Below are 15,652 nucleotides of genomic sequence, written 5' to 3'. Positions count from 1 at the left end.
CTCTTCAAAAACTCTGTGTCTTTTCTGTGTCTTTATGGTCTCAACGCCATGAACTGTGCAAATCAGGGTACTAGCAATACTCTCTCGAGAAAATTGACAGAATTAAGTGTGTGAAAAAAGTTTAAGAAAATTAGAAAAATTGTTGGTCACGGCTAACCTACAACACTTCCACTTTAAATGTGTGCTGTGATGGCACTGCATGAGTAGCAACAAGCAGTAGAGTCACACTCTTGGAGGAATTCATTCTTCGACCCCTCTGGGCAGAGATGCAGGTACTCCTTAATTTTTCTTTGTTTCAAGTGCAATAAATGCACTTCATTTGCACTTAAACTGGACTGCACTGCTAAACAGCACTTTATTATTCTTACTTTGTTATATTATTTTATTTTATTTTTTTGGTTGTCTGCGGTAACTGTCATAATAAGCCATTACCACTGGTGAGCTTTATATGATACACATTTCAGCCACCACAAACTAGCCTGATTATGCCTTCAGCTGCTGCCAGTCACATGATCCTCACTTTGGATGTCATAGTGGTCCCTCCATTGACTTTTATGGTCCTCACAAATGACCCATATCCCGTTTCTTTTATCTTTCATGATGAGCCAAGTGAAAGAGCACAGTGTAACTCACCTGATGAGTAGATCTCTCAGGTTGGCAAACTCACAGTGTGCCACATTTTCAACTGTGAAAAGAGAAAAACAAGGTTGTTAAAGTCTCTGTCTTATTGTTTATTGCTTATTATTGTTTCCTTTTTTTCCTTCTTGTTCTAGTTTTGTTATTATTATGTTTTATTTATACTTATTTTTACTCACTTATTGTTTTTATTGCTATTGCATGTTACTTCTTTAGCTGATGGTGTTTTATTCTGCTTTTATGTGGGACAATAAAGACTGAACTGAAGTGATGGTCAACATGTACAAAAATGGAGTCCATATGTAAAACTGAGGCAGATTTTCATAATGATGTCTTTGAATAAAAAATCTGTGTCTTGAATATGGCAGAATGTCCAACTTTCATTTTGCCAATAACTGCCACAGACTCAAGTAAGAAGTGCGGGGGATGTATTGGAAGAAATGTTAGTTTAAGAAATAAACTACCATTATATACTTTTTGTGCAAAAGATCAATTCATTTCAGGTTGGATTGAAGCAGCTGCTGCAGCTGTTGAAGCCTTGGCTGCACCTACTTATCTGTTTTGCCAAACATGAGATCAGAATCCACGTACAATGGCGACTGTAAGAATGAATGTTCATACCAGGTGTAAATGAGGTAACGCTCATGTTAAATTGCTGCCTTACCTTCAATGATTCCCCACTTTGTTTTACGGCCCAGCACCTTGTTTCCATTCACCTGGTGCTCCTTGTCGGTTCCCACCACAGCAAAGGGAATGCTTTCCTGGACACACAATATGAGCATGTCTCACTCAGGCTCATTCTTCAAATGAGCCTGAGTGAGACATGCTCACTATAATATGTGATACCCACAGTATCAGCCCACGGAGAATAAATGATTACAGGTACTAACCTCTGCACAGTTAAAACCATTAGCTTAAATAATGATTACATACTCTGTCATATCATATGAGATTATAATTTTTTGACTATGAAATTGACCATCTCCATGACAGTCACACCAAGCATGTTTCTAATGCTCCATGAAGTATTTATGTCTTTAGTTCATTCAGGCAGTCATCTGATTATTCCTTACTTGTGGCAGTAACTTGACTGTATAAATGCTCATCTAAACAAACAAAGATTCCCTTTTCAGGTGTTGTTAAGATAGACTGTATATTAACTCTGATTTCCACCTCCCACTCTCTGTCCATTGTGTATAGTAGCTGGTTGCCTCCAAGTTCCCATCAAGTACAGTGAACATGTGTGTGCTGATTTGATTAAACCCAATTTAGGGTTAGGATTGGAGTGGTCTATACGTACATTGAGAGCCAATAGTAACAAATAGAATCTAATCCCTTGCATACATAAACATACTTGGCCACTAAAGCTGGTTATGATTCTGACTAAATGACAGGAGTGGATATGTTACCCTGATCCTGTCGTTGAGTATGCGCTCCTCTGGATCCTCGTCATACTCTTTCTGGGGGTAAACACGAATCCCATTTGCCACCAAGTCTTGCCTTATCTGTCAAAGGGTCAAAGGCCAAACACAGGTCAAACAGGTCAGTAAACTGGTTCACACTGAAGGCTATGTGTCAAGACAGGGAATATGAGGGCCAAATACATGCATGGTGTCAAATGTGTAGTGAAGTGATTTTCTGAAATCACATTTTGTTCGTGTTTCACAATGAGAACAGCTGGAGGAAAAGAAAGTGATCTAAAGAAAACAAGCTTTAATGTGTGTGTATGTTCCCTCACCCTCTCCTTGAATTCCTGTCTTTCCTCAATGGTGAGTGTGTCTGCTTTGGCGATGACAGGAACGATGCTCACTACCTTTCCCAACCTCTTCATGAACTCAACATCGATGGGGCGTAACCTGGCAACAGACAGATCTCTGGTCAGTTTGAGATCTATGGCACAGAGGTGTAACACTGTATAAGGCTGAATACACAGAAAATACTTAGTTAGTATGATCAAGTCATTGCCAGTGTAAGTCTTTTCATGGGATTGTTGACAGTAAAATAAAAAAGATAGAATACCTCCTCTAACATTTTAGGGCACTGAAGAAACAGAACACTCAGTAATTACTAACACTTGTCCTTTTACTTTTTCTACTTTGACCAAATAAGAATTTTCTGGTCTTGCAAACTGACAAAAATGTTGGTGAGCAGTAAACCCAAACTCTTGGCTTTAAAAACATCTTTTCACAAAGCTGTTGCCCCAGTGAAGCAGCACATACAGTAATATGATGTGCTTTGTCTTTGCCTGACTTTTGGGGGTTATTTCACTCATTTGAAGAGTTCATCACTCTAGCTACAGCTCACTCACCAATGTCTTAATTTTATCTTTATAAAGTCAGGAGCGTGGGTCAGAGAGACCAGGAAGGTGAAGACATGTCAAGAGAAAAAGTCAAGGAACAGTACAGTTGCCAGGATGCGCCTGTTGAGGGACTGAGTGTAATTTTCTCCTGGTTGGCCTACCACATCGCTGCACACCTCACTAGAGGCAGGTTCACATCCAAAATATATTTCAGTGTTTGACATTTGCTGTATGCTGCCAGAAAACATTTTACGGGTCCATCCGATGAACAAGGGGTTAGGTGCTATGATTATGATAAATATGATTCAGCACTTTGATTCTGATTGAATAACCACGTGTTTGTGCAGAAGTGTGATGCTGGAGCCAGCCATGAGTGAGTACTGACCTGTGTCCAGTGGCAGGGAGGAAGTAGATGCAGCAGTGGACTCTGGTGTCAGGTATTCTCCTCTTACGGTTGACATGCAGCTCCTCTCTAAGGTATTTCTCATACTGCTCATTGACGTACTTCACTATGGGCTCCCAGCTGGAAAGGAGTAACAGAGAAGAGTCAGTGAGTGATTTTATATATATTCTGGTCATTTCTTTAAGAAAATCATCACATTATATTTTTGTTATGTCAAAAAATTACATGAAAAGACCAAAACCAAATGAACCCCAAGCCCATTGGTTAATACATTTCGAAAACCTATGCAGCGTCATTAAAAAAAAAGTTAACTAAGCTGGTCACTGTGGTTTTAGCAAACATTACTCAACCACCTGAACACTGTCTGACTCACCAATGGCTAAATTCTAATTAAGATGCAGGCGATTTAATTTGTTTTCAGTGATACTGGTTATGTCAGGTTGAGTTGTGAGTAAATGCTTGTCTAACTTTTCAACTTGACAGAAGTGTTATACAGTTAGAGTAGGACAGTCACATGTTTTTCATTCTGTACTCATGCACACTGGATTTAAAATGAGACACTGACTCTGATGTGAGTCAAAATGCATCCAAAACTAGCATAAAGTGAAGCTGTGGTAGTTTTTTTTTTGGATTACAACAAGAGAAATTTTCTATTAATACTATGGCAGTCAGTTCTGGAAAGTGTCCTCTCTTTCTCTGCCTCTATCCCGTCATGTCTCCTCTCTTGTGCCACTCACCAATTCTCATTGTTGATCTGGTCTCCAAAACCTGGAGTGTCGATTACTGTCAGCTTCATCTTCACCCCCTTCTCCTCAATCACTAGACAGATAAGCACAAAGGGGGATGGGTTATATGTACATACAAAAATATATTTTCACATATCTCTGCTGTGGCTGAGAGGTGTACTGTTGCCAGACTATCCAGCAAATCATCATGCATGATTTGCTGCCAATTCACACAAATCATCATGTGTGAATTGGCAGCCAATGTGCAGCCTCAAGTTGGAATCAGAAATTGCCTTTTCATAGTTATTGTCATATGGGTTGATTTTGGCAGATTTCACAGAAGAGGCCTGGGAGAATCCTGCCATGATGAGAATTAGATAAAAGGCTCTTATTACACCTTACATTTTACACTGTAAAAATGCATATTCTTTAGCATAAATAACAATTATGTTTATAGGACTTAAAAACACAAATCAGCATTATCAGCATTTAAAGTAAAATTTGAAAACTGGTGCAAACAGTCTCTCTCTGTGCCAGTGGTAAGCAACCTAAAACTAAGGAAGCACAGTGATTGAGAGTTTAGCTTGAGGTTGGTTCACAACTTTTCAAGTTTTAAAACAACACTCAGGTGCCCCTATGAACAGTGAAAGAGGTTTTTGTCCTCCATCACTTCCATTGTAAGTGCATTATGAAGGGATCTTCTAATGGTCCGTATGAACAGGAGGAATGATTACAGCAAGAACAACATGTTTCAATGCTCATTTGGCCTCCTGACTTTTGTTTTAAGACAGACTTGAATAATTCTGAACCTGTCCTTTAAAATTGGGACGTACTATAGGATGTAATAAGAACAGTTTTTGGCTAAGTTTGGAGTAAAGCGGAAGGTTAGGATTGGCCGTGGGAATGGTAAATCCTTGTAAGCAACAGTAAGACAAACGTGTGTGGTGTGTGTACGTAATGTGTGTGATGATGAGATCAAAGTGATACCTCCTGTATTTTTTACCTTCACTGAGTCAGTGTAATGTGTGAGCTCACGTGTGTATGTGTGTGTGTGTGTGTTTGTGTGGTGATGTGTGAATGTTCAAAAGGAATTGAGCAGCAGAGTAAGGACTATCATTTAAGTCCATTGCTAATGTTGAGTAAGCACACAGGAACCTCCTCTGAGCGGAAGCATGAGAGCAAACATCTGGAGCCTGATCATTAAGATTTTCACTAACCTGCAATGAAGTACTACATACACTGTCTAGACCAGTCAGCCAGTCTAGAACTGGTTTCACTGGTACAAACACCTTCAATCAAAGAGCAAGAACTAAATATTTGGCTAAACCTGACAGGCAGTCAGAAGACTGTCAGAAAGAGCCAGATTGCTGTGATGTACTTTTCTTTCTGTCATTAGGAGCAAAGAAGAAAAACAATGAAATCACTGTTTTACTACTCACTGAACCTGCATATGATGTGTAATGGCTTGTCATTTTCCTTTACTCTAATGTGTTTGTGATCATGTTTTTGGGTTTTGAATTGATCAACCCATATACCTTAAAGGATAGGTCCATAATTTTTCAAGTGTGTCTTAAAACAACAGTCAGGTGTCCATATGAACAGTGAAAGAGGTTTTCCTCGCTGTAATCATTCCTCCTGTTCATACTGGCTATTAAAAGATCCCCTTCAAATGTGCTTTCAATGTCAGTGATGGAGACCAAAATCCACAGTGTGTCCACACAGTCATTTAGTGCAAAAATGTATTTAAAAGTTGATGTGAAGCTTATATGAGGCTTCAGCAGTCTGATTTAGTCATATCAAGTGGATATCTGACACATTTACAGTCTTTTTAGCATCAAATTCCCTCTTTGTGTTTCCTCAGACAGTGTTTCCCTGTTGAACTGTGGTGGAAGTATAGTAACAAAAAGACTGTAACGTTGAAAGATATTTACTTGATTTGACTCATTTGGACGCTGAAGCTTCATATTAGCTTCAGATAAACTTTTAAATACATTTTTGCACAGAAGCAGGACTGTGGATTTTGTCCTCCATCACTTCCATTGTAAGTGCATCATGAAGGGATCTTCTAATGGTCAGTATGAACAGGAGGAATGATTACAGCAAGAAAATATGTTTCAATGTTCATTTGGGCTCCTGACTGTTGTTCTAAGATTATGCTATAACTTCAAAACAAAATTAAATACACCCTTGCAACACACACACACACACACACACACACACACACACACACACACACACACACACACACACACACACACACACACACTTTACTAGGTTTCTAATGGACTTTACATTTGTTAGAGGGAGACAATTGTGCAACTGTGTTTTGCTTCCCAAAATCTACTGGATTTATAGGCAGTGAGGTCAGAGTGGCCTCTCGGACAGCACATTGAGTTTTGGGAATGTTAAGGAGTTAGTAACTGCAGTATAATTCCAGATTTGAAGCTCCAGGGAAGTTTCCACCATAAAGTTTTTACAGAGACAAGAGCTGGTGGGCAGAGGCGATGAGACTGTAAATGTCTCTCAGTTTGTCCCTGAAGCAGTGATGGTAAATATAAAAACTCCCTGTAAAGGTCTGAGTGAGAGGTGTGACTGGGAAGGAAAATTGTCTTTCCTAACAAATTAGTGAGAATAACCATAATTATGCTGTATATAGTATACCAGAATGACTTAAGTGTTTGACCTTTAGTAAAGAGCTAAATGTCACTTGGGATTACACATATGAAGAGAAACACAGATCTAAGATCTAGTTTCATTCTGACAGTCCTGTCATGTGGAGGCGAGCTTCACTTCCTCACCTCCTCATCACACCACCTTGATTTCATGAACCTGGAACAGTAGTCTGTCCATTGAGCACTGTGGTCCAGAGCGAGCATGCTTCCTAATGATGTTGGGAACCCCCTGACCTTTTGTCTGTCGGGATTTCCCACTGATGATCCCACTGAACATGAATGTCCAGGTTACCATGTCATTATTTCTTGATCTTTATTGCCATTTGATCCCTTCCTCAAGCTCCAACATCAAGTCACATTTTACACTTGTACACAGGAAGTATCACAGTCTAATGGACAAACTTTGCTGAGCACATTCCTGCTCCCCTCATGATGATTTGATGTGATTTTCATGCCATCTCTACCCTGTCTTTACCTCTGGTAAGGCTCTGATGCCAAAGTTATCAGTCTGTCCAACACTTTCTTACCATGGGATGTAATCAATATTGCAGCTTCTAGGTGTTGCTAGCTGCCTTTTTTTTTTTTTTTTTTTTTTTTTTACAATAACTGTATCCTGTGGTTTGAGTCACTTCACTTCACTTCATTATTAAATTACAGAATTACAGAAATATATTTTTATTCCCATGGTACAGCATTTCTTTCTATTACTGATTATATTTGAATGTATTAATTTCCATGAAACTGTTCAAATAAACCTGACCCCTTATTGTTCCTTTGTTTTAAATCCCTTGTTACATTCACATTGGTTATGCAGACAGATTATAAAGTTTTAACTCTGTCACTCTCTCTAAAAGAAAACAAATGATGTGATGTGCAGAAACCTGCTGTATGCTTCTGAATCATGACCATATTTAGGCTTTTTACTGCAATGCTGTCCTCCTCAACAGCCCACTCTGATGGTTACATTTAGACAAGGCTAGAGTTTTCTTGAGGAGTTTTCAAATGTTTTCTATGTTTCAGAGTGTGCAGAGCATAAATGTGACATGCATTTACACGTTAGAAGATCCATGTAAGAGTGCTGGAGATGATGTTTATGGAAGATGTCATGGTCTGCAGCTTCACATTCTTGGAGTGACAGTTGAAAAAGAGCATTCCTCTGACAGAGAGAGACAGAGATAGTGTGTGTGTGTGTGTGCATGTGTGCGTGTATGCGTGGAGGAATTTCAGAACATAAATGTTTCATGTCTGTGGCCCGAGGTGTTCTTTTAGGGCAACACACACACACACACACACACACACACACACACACACACGCACGCGTACTTTGGATGACTACCTGTTTGTACTGGTGAGCTTTTCACCCCAAGTTCTTGCTGAAATGTTCCCCAGTGATGACAGCTAATCTGTGATTTTCACCACATTTGTAAATCAAAATTCTCAACCAAATTACTCTGCTAATACTCTGACTATGGGCTAAATATCTTGAGTACCAAAAAATTTGAATGTAAGGCCAGGAGGTAAAAAACCCACAAAAACAAAGCTGTCTCAATCAGTCTATTTTGATTGAATGCAGCTAATAAGTCTTCTGAAGTCATTAAAGTGCACAGTAAGAAAAGACATTTCCTTATAAAAAAGCAAAAGCTGCAAAAATGTAACTTCAGTCAGGAAGTAGTCTTAGATAAATATGTGAATGTGCACAAAGTGTATCTTAAAGGACAGGCTCACAATTTTTGAAGTCTGTCTTAAAATAACAGTCAGAAGCCCAAGTGAACATTGAAACATGTTTGTCTTGCTGTAATCATTCCTCCTGTTCATACTGACCATTAGAAGATCCCTTCATAATGCACTTACAATGTAAGTGATGAGAGACAAAATCCACAGTCCTCCTTCTGTGCAACAATGTATTTAAAAGTTTATCTGAAGCTAATATGAAGCTTCAGCGTCCAAATGAGTCAAATCAAGTAGATATCTTTCAACGTTACAGTCTTTTTAGTGCCAAAGTTCCTCTTTTTGTTACTATACTTCCACCACAGCTCAACAGGGAAACACTGTCTGAGAAAACACAAAGAGGGAATTTGATGCTAAAAAGACTGTAAATGTGTCAGATATCCACTTGATATGACTAACTCAGACTGCTGAAGCCTCATATAAGCTTCACAGAGACTTTTAAATGCATTTTTGCTTTTCATATGGGCACGACTGTTGTTTTAAGACACACTTGAAAAAAGTCTGGTTATCATTATATACAGTCATACGGGGAAAATACTTTGGAGATCCTCAACTGTGACTTATCTAAAATATAAAGGAGTGCTTTTATTGACTGAATGGAAATGTGATAAGAAAAGGATAGTGAAGCAACACAAAGAGTCTACAGCCATGCTAGGTGGGTCTTTGAGCTGAATGCTAATGTCAGCATGCTAACATGCTCACAATGAAAATGTTAACATAATGAAGCTTTTAGCGCAAGTTCAAGCCGGAAGACAATTGTCTGCCTATGTCGTCATAACAACGAAGCTCCACTTCTCAACTATTATCCAATGATTTCACTGGGTTCTGTGTGCATGCTTGCCTATCACCAATGACCATCTGATCTTAAAAACACCTTACTTATTTTGTCTCTCTACATTCTCATTGCAGTCAATGCCGCTTTGCAGCTTCGCCCCTCCACAGCCCCACCGCCACTGTTATTTGGACCATGCCTATTGCTCCCTAGAGGGATCTCTGATTGGCTATTTATAGGGCTCCGTCCCTATACATCTTTCTGATTAATGGGTCAATGCCAAAGTCTTTATCAAATAAAGTTCTCTCTTTAAAGGACACAATATCAGCCTGTGTTTAGTAGTGCACACTGTGAAATAACCCATTCAGGACTCATTTAATAACAGATATGCACACGTTTCGAAACTAAATTTTTTTCCCCCCCCGAAACAGCCACAGCCCAAGCTGGGATTCCTGCTCATGAGACAAGAAGTTAAAGGGAAGTGATATGAAAGTAGGATGTGAGAGCTGTCTCCCACTAGGTCACCAGTTATAATGTTTTCACACTGGCCTGAACTACTCTCATCAGTTGAAAGAAAGAGGAAAACAGAGAATAAAAAAACCTAATCTTTTTTCAAGTGCATACAGTGTGTAGAGTGTCTTGGCTGGGTCCTTGTGGATGCCCATATTCATCAATGTCAAATATGGTGAATGTCAAATGCGTGTGTGTCTGTGTGTGTGTTTGTATGTGTGTGTCTGAGCTGACATCGACTCTCAGGTCAACCATCGCCTGAGCTGTGCCAGTGGAACCTACGCCAGAAAAGAGTCTATGAAGACTGAGACCTAAAGGCCCAAACAAAACTCCTGGTCTACAGAGCTGTAGTCCTCTCCACCCTGCTATATGGAGCTGAGTGGACCAACTACAGCAGGCACCCTAGAGCTCTGGAACAACACCACCTAAGATCCTTACGAAAGATTCTGAGGATCAGCTGGGAGGACAGATGCAACAACTTCAGCGGTCTGGAGGAAGCCAACATGACAAGCATAACGACAACAATAATCTAGCACCAACTCCAGGCCATGTCATCCACATGTCCAACACACAACTCTCCAAACAGATCCTGTACTCCCAACTGAAAGAAGATCAGCGAGCCCCCGACGGGCAAAGAAAACGTTTCAAGGACAATATCAAGACCAGTCTGAAGAAATTCCACATCACATCAAGCAACTGGGAGCACATTGCACTGGACAAGCGCTCCTGGAAGAAATCCTTGCAGGCAAGAGCTGCATGTCATGAAATGGAACTATGCCGTGCTGCAGAGACAAAGCTACCACCGCAGGGAGAGAGAGAAGAAGGCTCAACCACCACCAACCACCAACACTCTCTTCTGCCCACACTGCACCAAAGTATGCGGATTGTGATTTGGCCTCTACAGCCATCTAAAGACCCACAGACGACCCAACGGAGAGGATCGTCATACTCGCCTTGAGTGACTACCGATGAGGATGATGATGATGATGACGATTATGTGTGAGTGTGTGTGTGTGCATGTATTTGTGGACTCACCGTGGCTGACTGAATGCAGTTTGACTGTTTTGGAGATCTTCTCTTCATAGTTGGGCGTACAGGACTTCCGGCTGACTTTGGACTTGAACAGAGTGTTGACCAAGGTGGACTTCCCCAAACCACTCTGACCTGCAGACACATAAAAATAATTCTGTTAAACACGCTTAGTATGCGAGTATGTGTGTAATAATATGCATTATTTATTCTCTGAGAAAACAATAGCAGATGTTTGTTCCAAGTGGCATAAAGACCTCTTACTTTGAATTCTGCCTGCTCCTGTGTCCATATATTTTCAATTATACAGGCATTGATTAGGAGGGCTCCCCCAAATAAAGCTCCTGTCCCTCCTGGCACTCGAGTTGCTTAAGTTGCACTAATCAATATTTTTATATTAGAAACTGATCAAGGGTTACTGATAGTGACAAAACTACACAGAATTATCACAAACTATGCAGTTCCGCTCAGCTCTACAGAGCTTTTTAGCCTCTTTAAGCTAATTGTTTCTGTTAAATGTACCACAAATTTCACTAATTTCCAATTTCCAGCAGCAGCAGGCAGCTGTTTTTAGTGAAAAAGATCTGATAAACTTCCTGAGCTCTACCACATTGGGTACGTTTACATGCGCACTAATATTCCACTATTATTCTGAATATGACAATATTCTGAATTTGATACGGGTCATGTAAACAGCATATTCCGTTTGGATATTCTGATTTAGACCTTGTTCCAAATGTAGCATTTTACGATTAAGACATGTGGGATATGCCGATATTGTTCTGGTTTTAGAAGCATTCTTTGGACATGTATAAAGCGCATTTGGAATATGTGTCTCAACCAAGCGGCAACCTCCAGGGCTGGAAAATGAAGCCAATGCAGAAGTGCCAAGTGCAGTTCCTTGAATGGCCATTTGAGGCTGGCTCCAAAAGCGAGTCAATCCCCATAGACCCCCATGTTAAAATGCCCAGATTTACAGCAGAAAGAAACATGTTTACAGCCTGGTACAAAAATGGTTTTGGTCTGGATGAATTTTTCTTTATAATTCACCTAATTAAATGTTATTAAGCCATAAAGTTATGTATAATTAAGGATGTGGCTACTTTGATTGACAGGTCGCTAGCCACTAGGTGGCTTGTTTCAGCAACAAGGCTTCATTCAGCCTGCCGCAGCTCCATCTCTTTGCACATTTTGGATTAGCCAGGAGTTAGGCAGATTCAGGCACTGCCAAAATGGTGACGGCCAGAGCCGCCCACTTTGAGCTTCAAAACTGCTCTTCAGAAACCAATGGGTTACATCACAGTGGTTACGTCCATGTTTTTACAGTCTATGGTCTCAACTGGGGTTTTTACTGAAGTTTGCAACACAAGGCCCTCTTGCCTGTTTACTCTTGTGCAGGCAAGATGACATATTCTGGAGCAGGAAGGCAGACGGAGGGAAGAATGAGAGGAGAGTTTAGAGCTATTCAGGGCGGGCTGGAAAAGCAGAGTGCACCTTCTCCATGACGGGGACGGAGGGCTTTGGTTTTTACCCTGACTGAGAGTAACGACTCGGAGTGATGCACCAAAAACACTCAGCAGTGTAGTAAATGTCATGGGCCAACCTAGGTACTGGATGTGCCTGTAACTATAAATTTATAATATCAGTCATATCACTGATAAATATCAGGCAGTAGCTCACTAATGTTTTTCACCTCGCTGGTTACTTCACTGCCTGTGGAGATCTTGTGATTTCCATTCCCACTGGAGCAGAGGGAAACCCTGAAAACCCTCTGCATGTAAACAAGAATATTAGCGGAATATTCATTTTCATTAGACATGTAAACAGCTTTGTAGGAGTATTGCCTTTTTCAGAATAAGGGCAAAAAATGGATTATTTTGCGCATGTAAACGTAGTCATTGTCTATTTTGGTCTTATATGACATTGTACTTGAGAACATGAAAAGATTATTGTTGTTAGCAAAGTGGCAATAGCATCGAGCTGCAGTTAGCAGAGCAAACACTTAACATTCAGTCAGTGTCCAAGTTGTAATTGTTAAACAGGTGATGTTAGAAACCATCAATATGTAACACAAACAAACAAAATTAGCAACTAGCTGGTGAATATAATATTTAGCCCTTGAAGAGCTAGATATTTTCACAGGAGTTGGTGGAGACCAAACCAGAGATAAAGAAGAGTGAATAGTTGGACTTATAAACATCAAATATGACTTCAAATAAAGCTTTAATTTATGGAATCGAAGCCAAGACAGCAAATATCAACTATACTGATCATTTCTTCATTATCTGACTGACAAAAATGGCTGTTTTCACATAATTCTCAACTCAATATATTATTTAGATACTGGTAGAATCACCTCAAAGGCCTTTTGTTCCCACCCGTCCTGGGAACTTATCATATCTAAAGCAGCAGACTCTGCACTCATCTTTCATAGTAGTGGTACAACGGATCGTACTTAATCCGTGATCCGTACAGATCACCCCCCATACTTCGGCACGCATGTGAACCGTGGATTACAAGATTGCTGTGAGTACAAGTCATGGACAGACAGTGCATCGCTAACTGGGATTTTGAAGAGCAACGACCAAACCAGCATCTAACGGGTCCGTAGTGACATCTGCAGGTATGTTAACATGCTGTTTAATGTGCTGCAGCTGAGCAGCTAGTTAGCTACATAGCTGCTAACTGACATTAGCGGTGCACTTTTCCCCAGTGAATGTTTGTTTGGTGGCTTGTTCAACAAGCTAAGCTGTAGGACAAGACGTGTGTTCATGTTTGTAAGTAATCATCAAGTTTTGATGATGTGGACACAGGCTGTTGTTTCATTCACTACCATGTTTAAAGGAAGAAGGTGTCATGCTTCATATTGCAATTTAATTTAACAATTGAGCTTTGAATATTTTATATATTTTAAGATTTTATTTAAACATTGGACATCTTGAATGTTGTTTTCATTTAAGACCATGAGCAAAAGTTCCATGCTGTAAGTGTTTTACAGAATATATGGAAAACAAAGTTTTATTTGTCTCTCCCTTTTTTCTTCTTTTCGGCTGATCCGTAAAATCATCCGATCCGTGACTCAAATCCGTGATACTATCCGAACCGTCATTTTTCTGATCCGTTGCACCCCTATTTCATAGTATATTACCAATGTGGATAACATTCACATCTGTTCAGAGTAACCCACAGTGTATTGGACTACAGGTCAAGATTTTGGCATTCATCATATACTGTACATGGCAATGAGTGATGTCCAGTTTCCTCACAGACTTGACATGATGACAACGAGCACCTAATCTCACATGTCACAGTGTGACCCAGTCTAAAGGTCTGGAGAGCTGACATTTAGACAGGAGTGTGTGTATGCATGTGTGGAGGAAGTGGCCTAGACACTGTGAATCACACACTTGCCCACACAAGTAGACACAGTTAAACAACACAAACGTACACCTCTTAAAATTGTATTTTTCACTGTAAATGAAAAGAAAGCAATTACCATACTTGAATTAAAAATAGAAATAAAGAGTAAGCTTCCTGTTTTCAGTCAACAGCAGGGGAAGTATGTGGCAGGAAGAAGCAGGCAGCCCGAACTCTAAAAACCACATCCTACTCAAAAGAATTATACTTCCTCCTCCTAGTTGAAAAGCAAAATATATTATCTTAATGAGGAAGAGACACATTTGCAAATTACATTAACGATGTTAGGACTCAAATATTTACAGAGGTCTTAAATATTCTTCGACACACAATGCCAGGTTACCTGTCAGAGCAGACATGGAACAAAATTTCTATAGCAGCCTGGCTCTTTTCTTTGGTAAGCTTGACCCTTTTCTTTGGTAAGCCTGACATCATAACCCACTAACAGTCAGTGTGTGAACATGTCCAAGGCTGCCAAATGTCAGTATCACTAATCTGCATTCATATGCTGCTCACTGAAGTTTGCTACCAGGGACTGATACTTGATCAGTTTATCAGAAAAGACTCGTACTGGTCAAAAACATGGCCTATCTCTAAGATTAACACTTTTTTTCAGCTTTCAGCCAGAAAAACAAAGTTAGAGGTGTTGGAGATGTGTTGGCATCACACGGGTTCACACCATATACATCATTACAGCTGTTGGTAACACCTCTTTGACAGCAACAGCAACTGTCATGCAGTATAGAGCCCTTACAGCCATTTACAATATGTGCAACTGATTCTAAATGTTAATCTGGCTTTCACAGTAAAGCAAAGACAAGCATGCACGCAGGTACACAGTCTTTCCAGAATGAAAAGGGAAAACACAAGAACTCTATGTCATCCCAGTGACCTGGTGGCTATCATGCGAGAGTTCCCATTGGTCAAACTGTAAGCTTGCCATAGTGGAGAGCTTTGTTGAGTGGCAAAGAAGAGACTGACCTCTCTGTGCAGCTCTGTGATTGGCCAAAGCACAGCAGGGTGGCTGGTTTGAATCAGTGAAAGAACATTTTAGCGAAGGAATGTTGGCTCACACACATGTGCACATATTAGTGGACACACACACACACACACACACACACACACACACACACACACACACACACACACACACAAAAACAAGACGCAAGACAGGCAGAGAGCTGGTGTGTGTATATGTGTGAAATGCCAAAGTGGCAGGTGAATGCACTACTCTGCTGAGGTGAGCATAAGTGGTACGTAAAAGGAAAAAGAGTTTCTTTGTTAGTTTTTATATCTTCTAGACAATTTTCTACAAATTAGGTATTATTTATATTACTGTTCACTTGTGCTGAACCCGGAGCCCCCCACGGGTCATATGGTAGGAAAACTGACATGGAAATCTGCAAACTGAGCGCACAGATTGGCGAGTGTGTGATCAAGTGTGATGGCCGAGATAGCCCA

The 15,652-nt window shown here is 40.2% G+C and overlaps 1 protein-coding gene across 3 annotated transcripts in view; it reads right to left on the bottom strand.

Annotated features, from left to right (window-relative positions):
* sept12 (septin 12) overlaps positions 1–15,652 on the bottom strand; it is an 82,147-nt gene that overhangs the window by 3,166 nt on the left and 63,329 nt on the right. For all 3 annotated transcript variants that reach the window (XM_044331159.1, XM_044331161.1, XM_044331162.1), the window contains 7 exons: positions 10,781–10,909; positions 4,076–4,157; positions 3,321–3,458; positions 2,375–2,492; positions 2,046–2,141; positions 1,301–1,397; positions 634–685 (listed from right to left, as the gene is read on the bottom strand). In XM_044331159.1, coding sequence (XP_044187094.1) covers positions 634–685; positions 1,301–1,397; positions 2,046–2,141; positions 2,375–2,492; positions 3,321–3,458; positions 4,076–4,157; positions 10,781–10,909 — 712 coding nt within the window. The remainder of the gene's footprint in view (positions 1–633; positions 686–1,300; positions 1,398–2,045; positions 2,142–2,374; positions 2,493–3,320; positions 3,459–4,075; positions 4,158–10,780; positions 10,910–15,652) is intronic.

Source organism: Thunnus albacares, chromosome 17 (assembly GCF_914725855.1).
Source record: "Thunnus albacares chromosome 17, fThuAlb1.1, whole genome shotgun sequence".
Taxonomy (NCBI): Eukaryota; Metazoa; Chordata; class Actinopteri; order Scombriformes; family Scombridae; genus Thunnus; species Thunnus albacares.
Note: the sequence above shows the minus strand (reverse complement) of the source record. Positions and strands in the feature narration are given on the sequence as shown.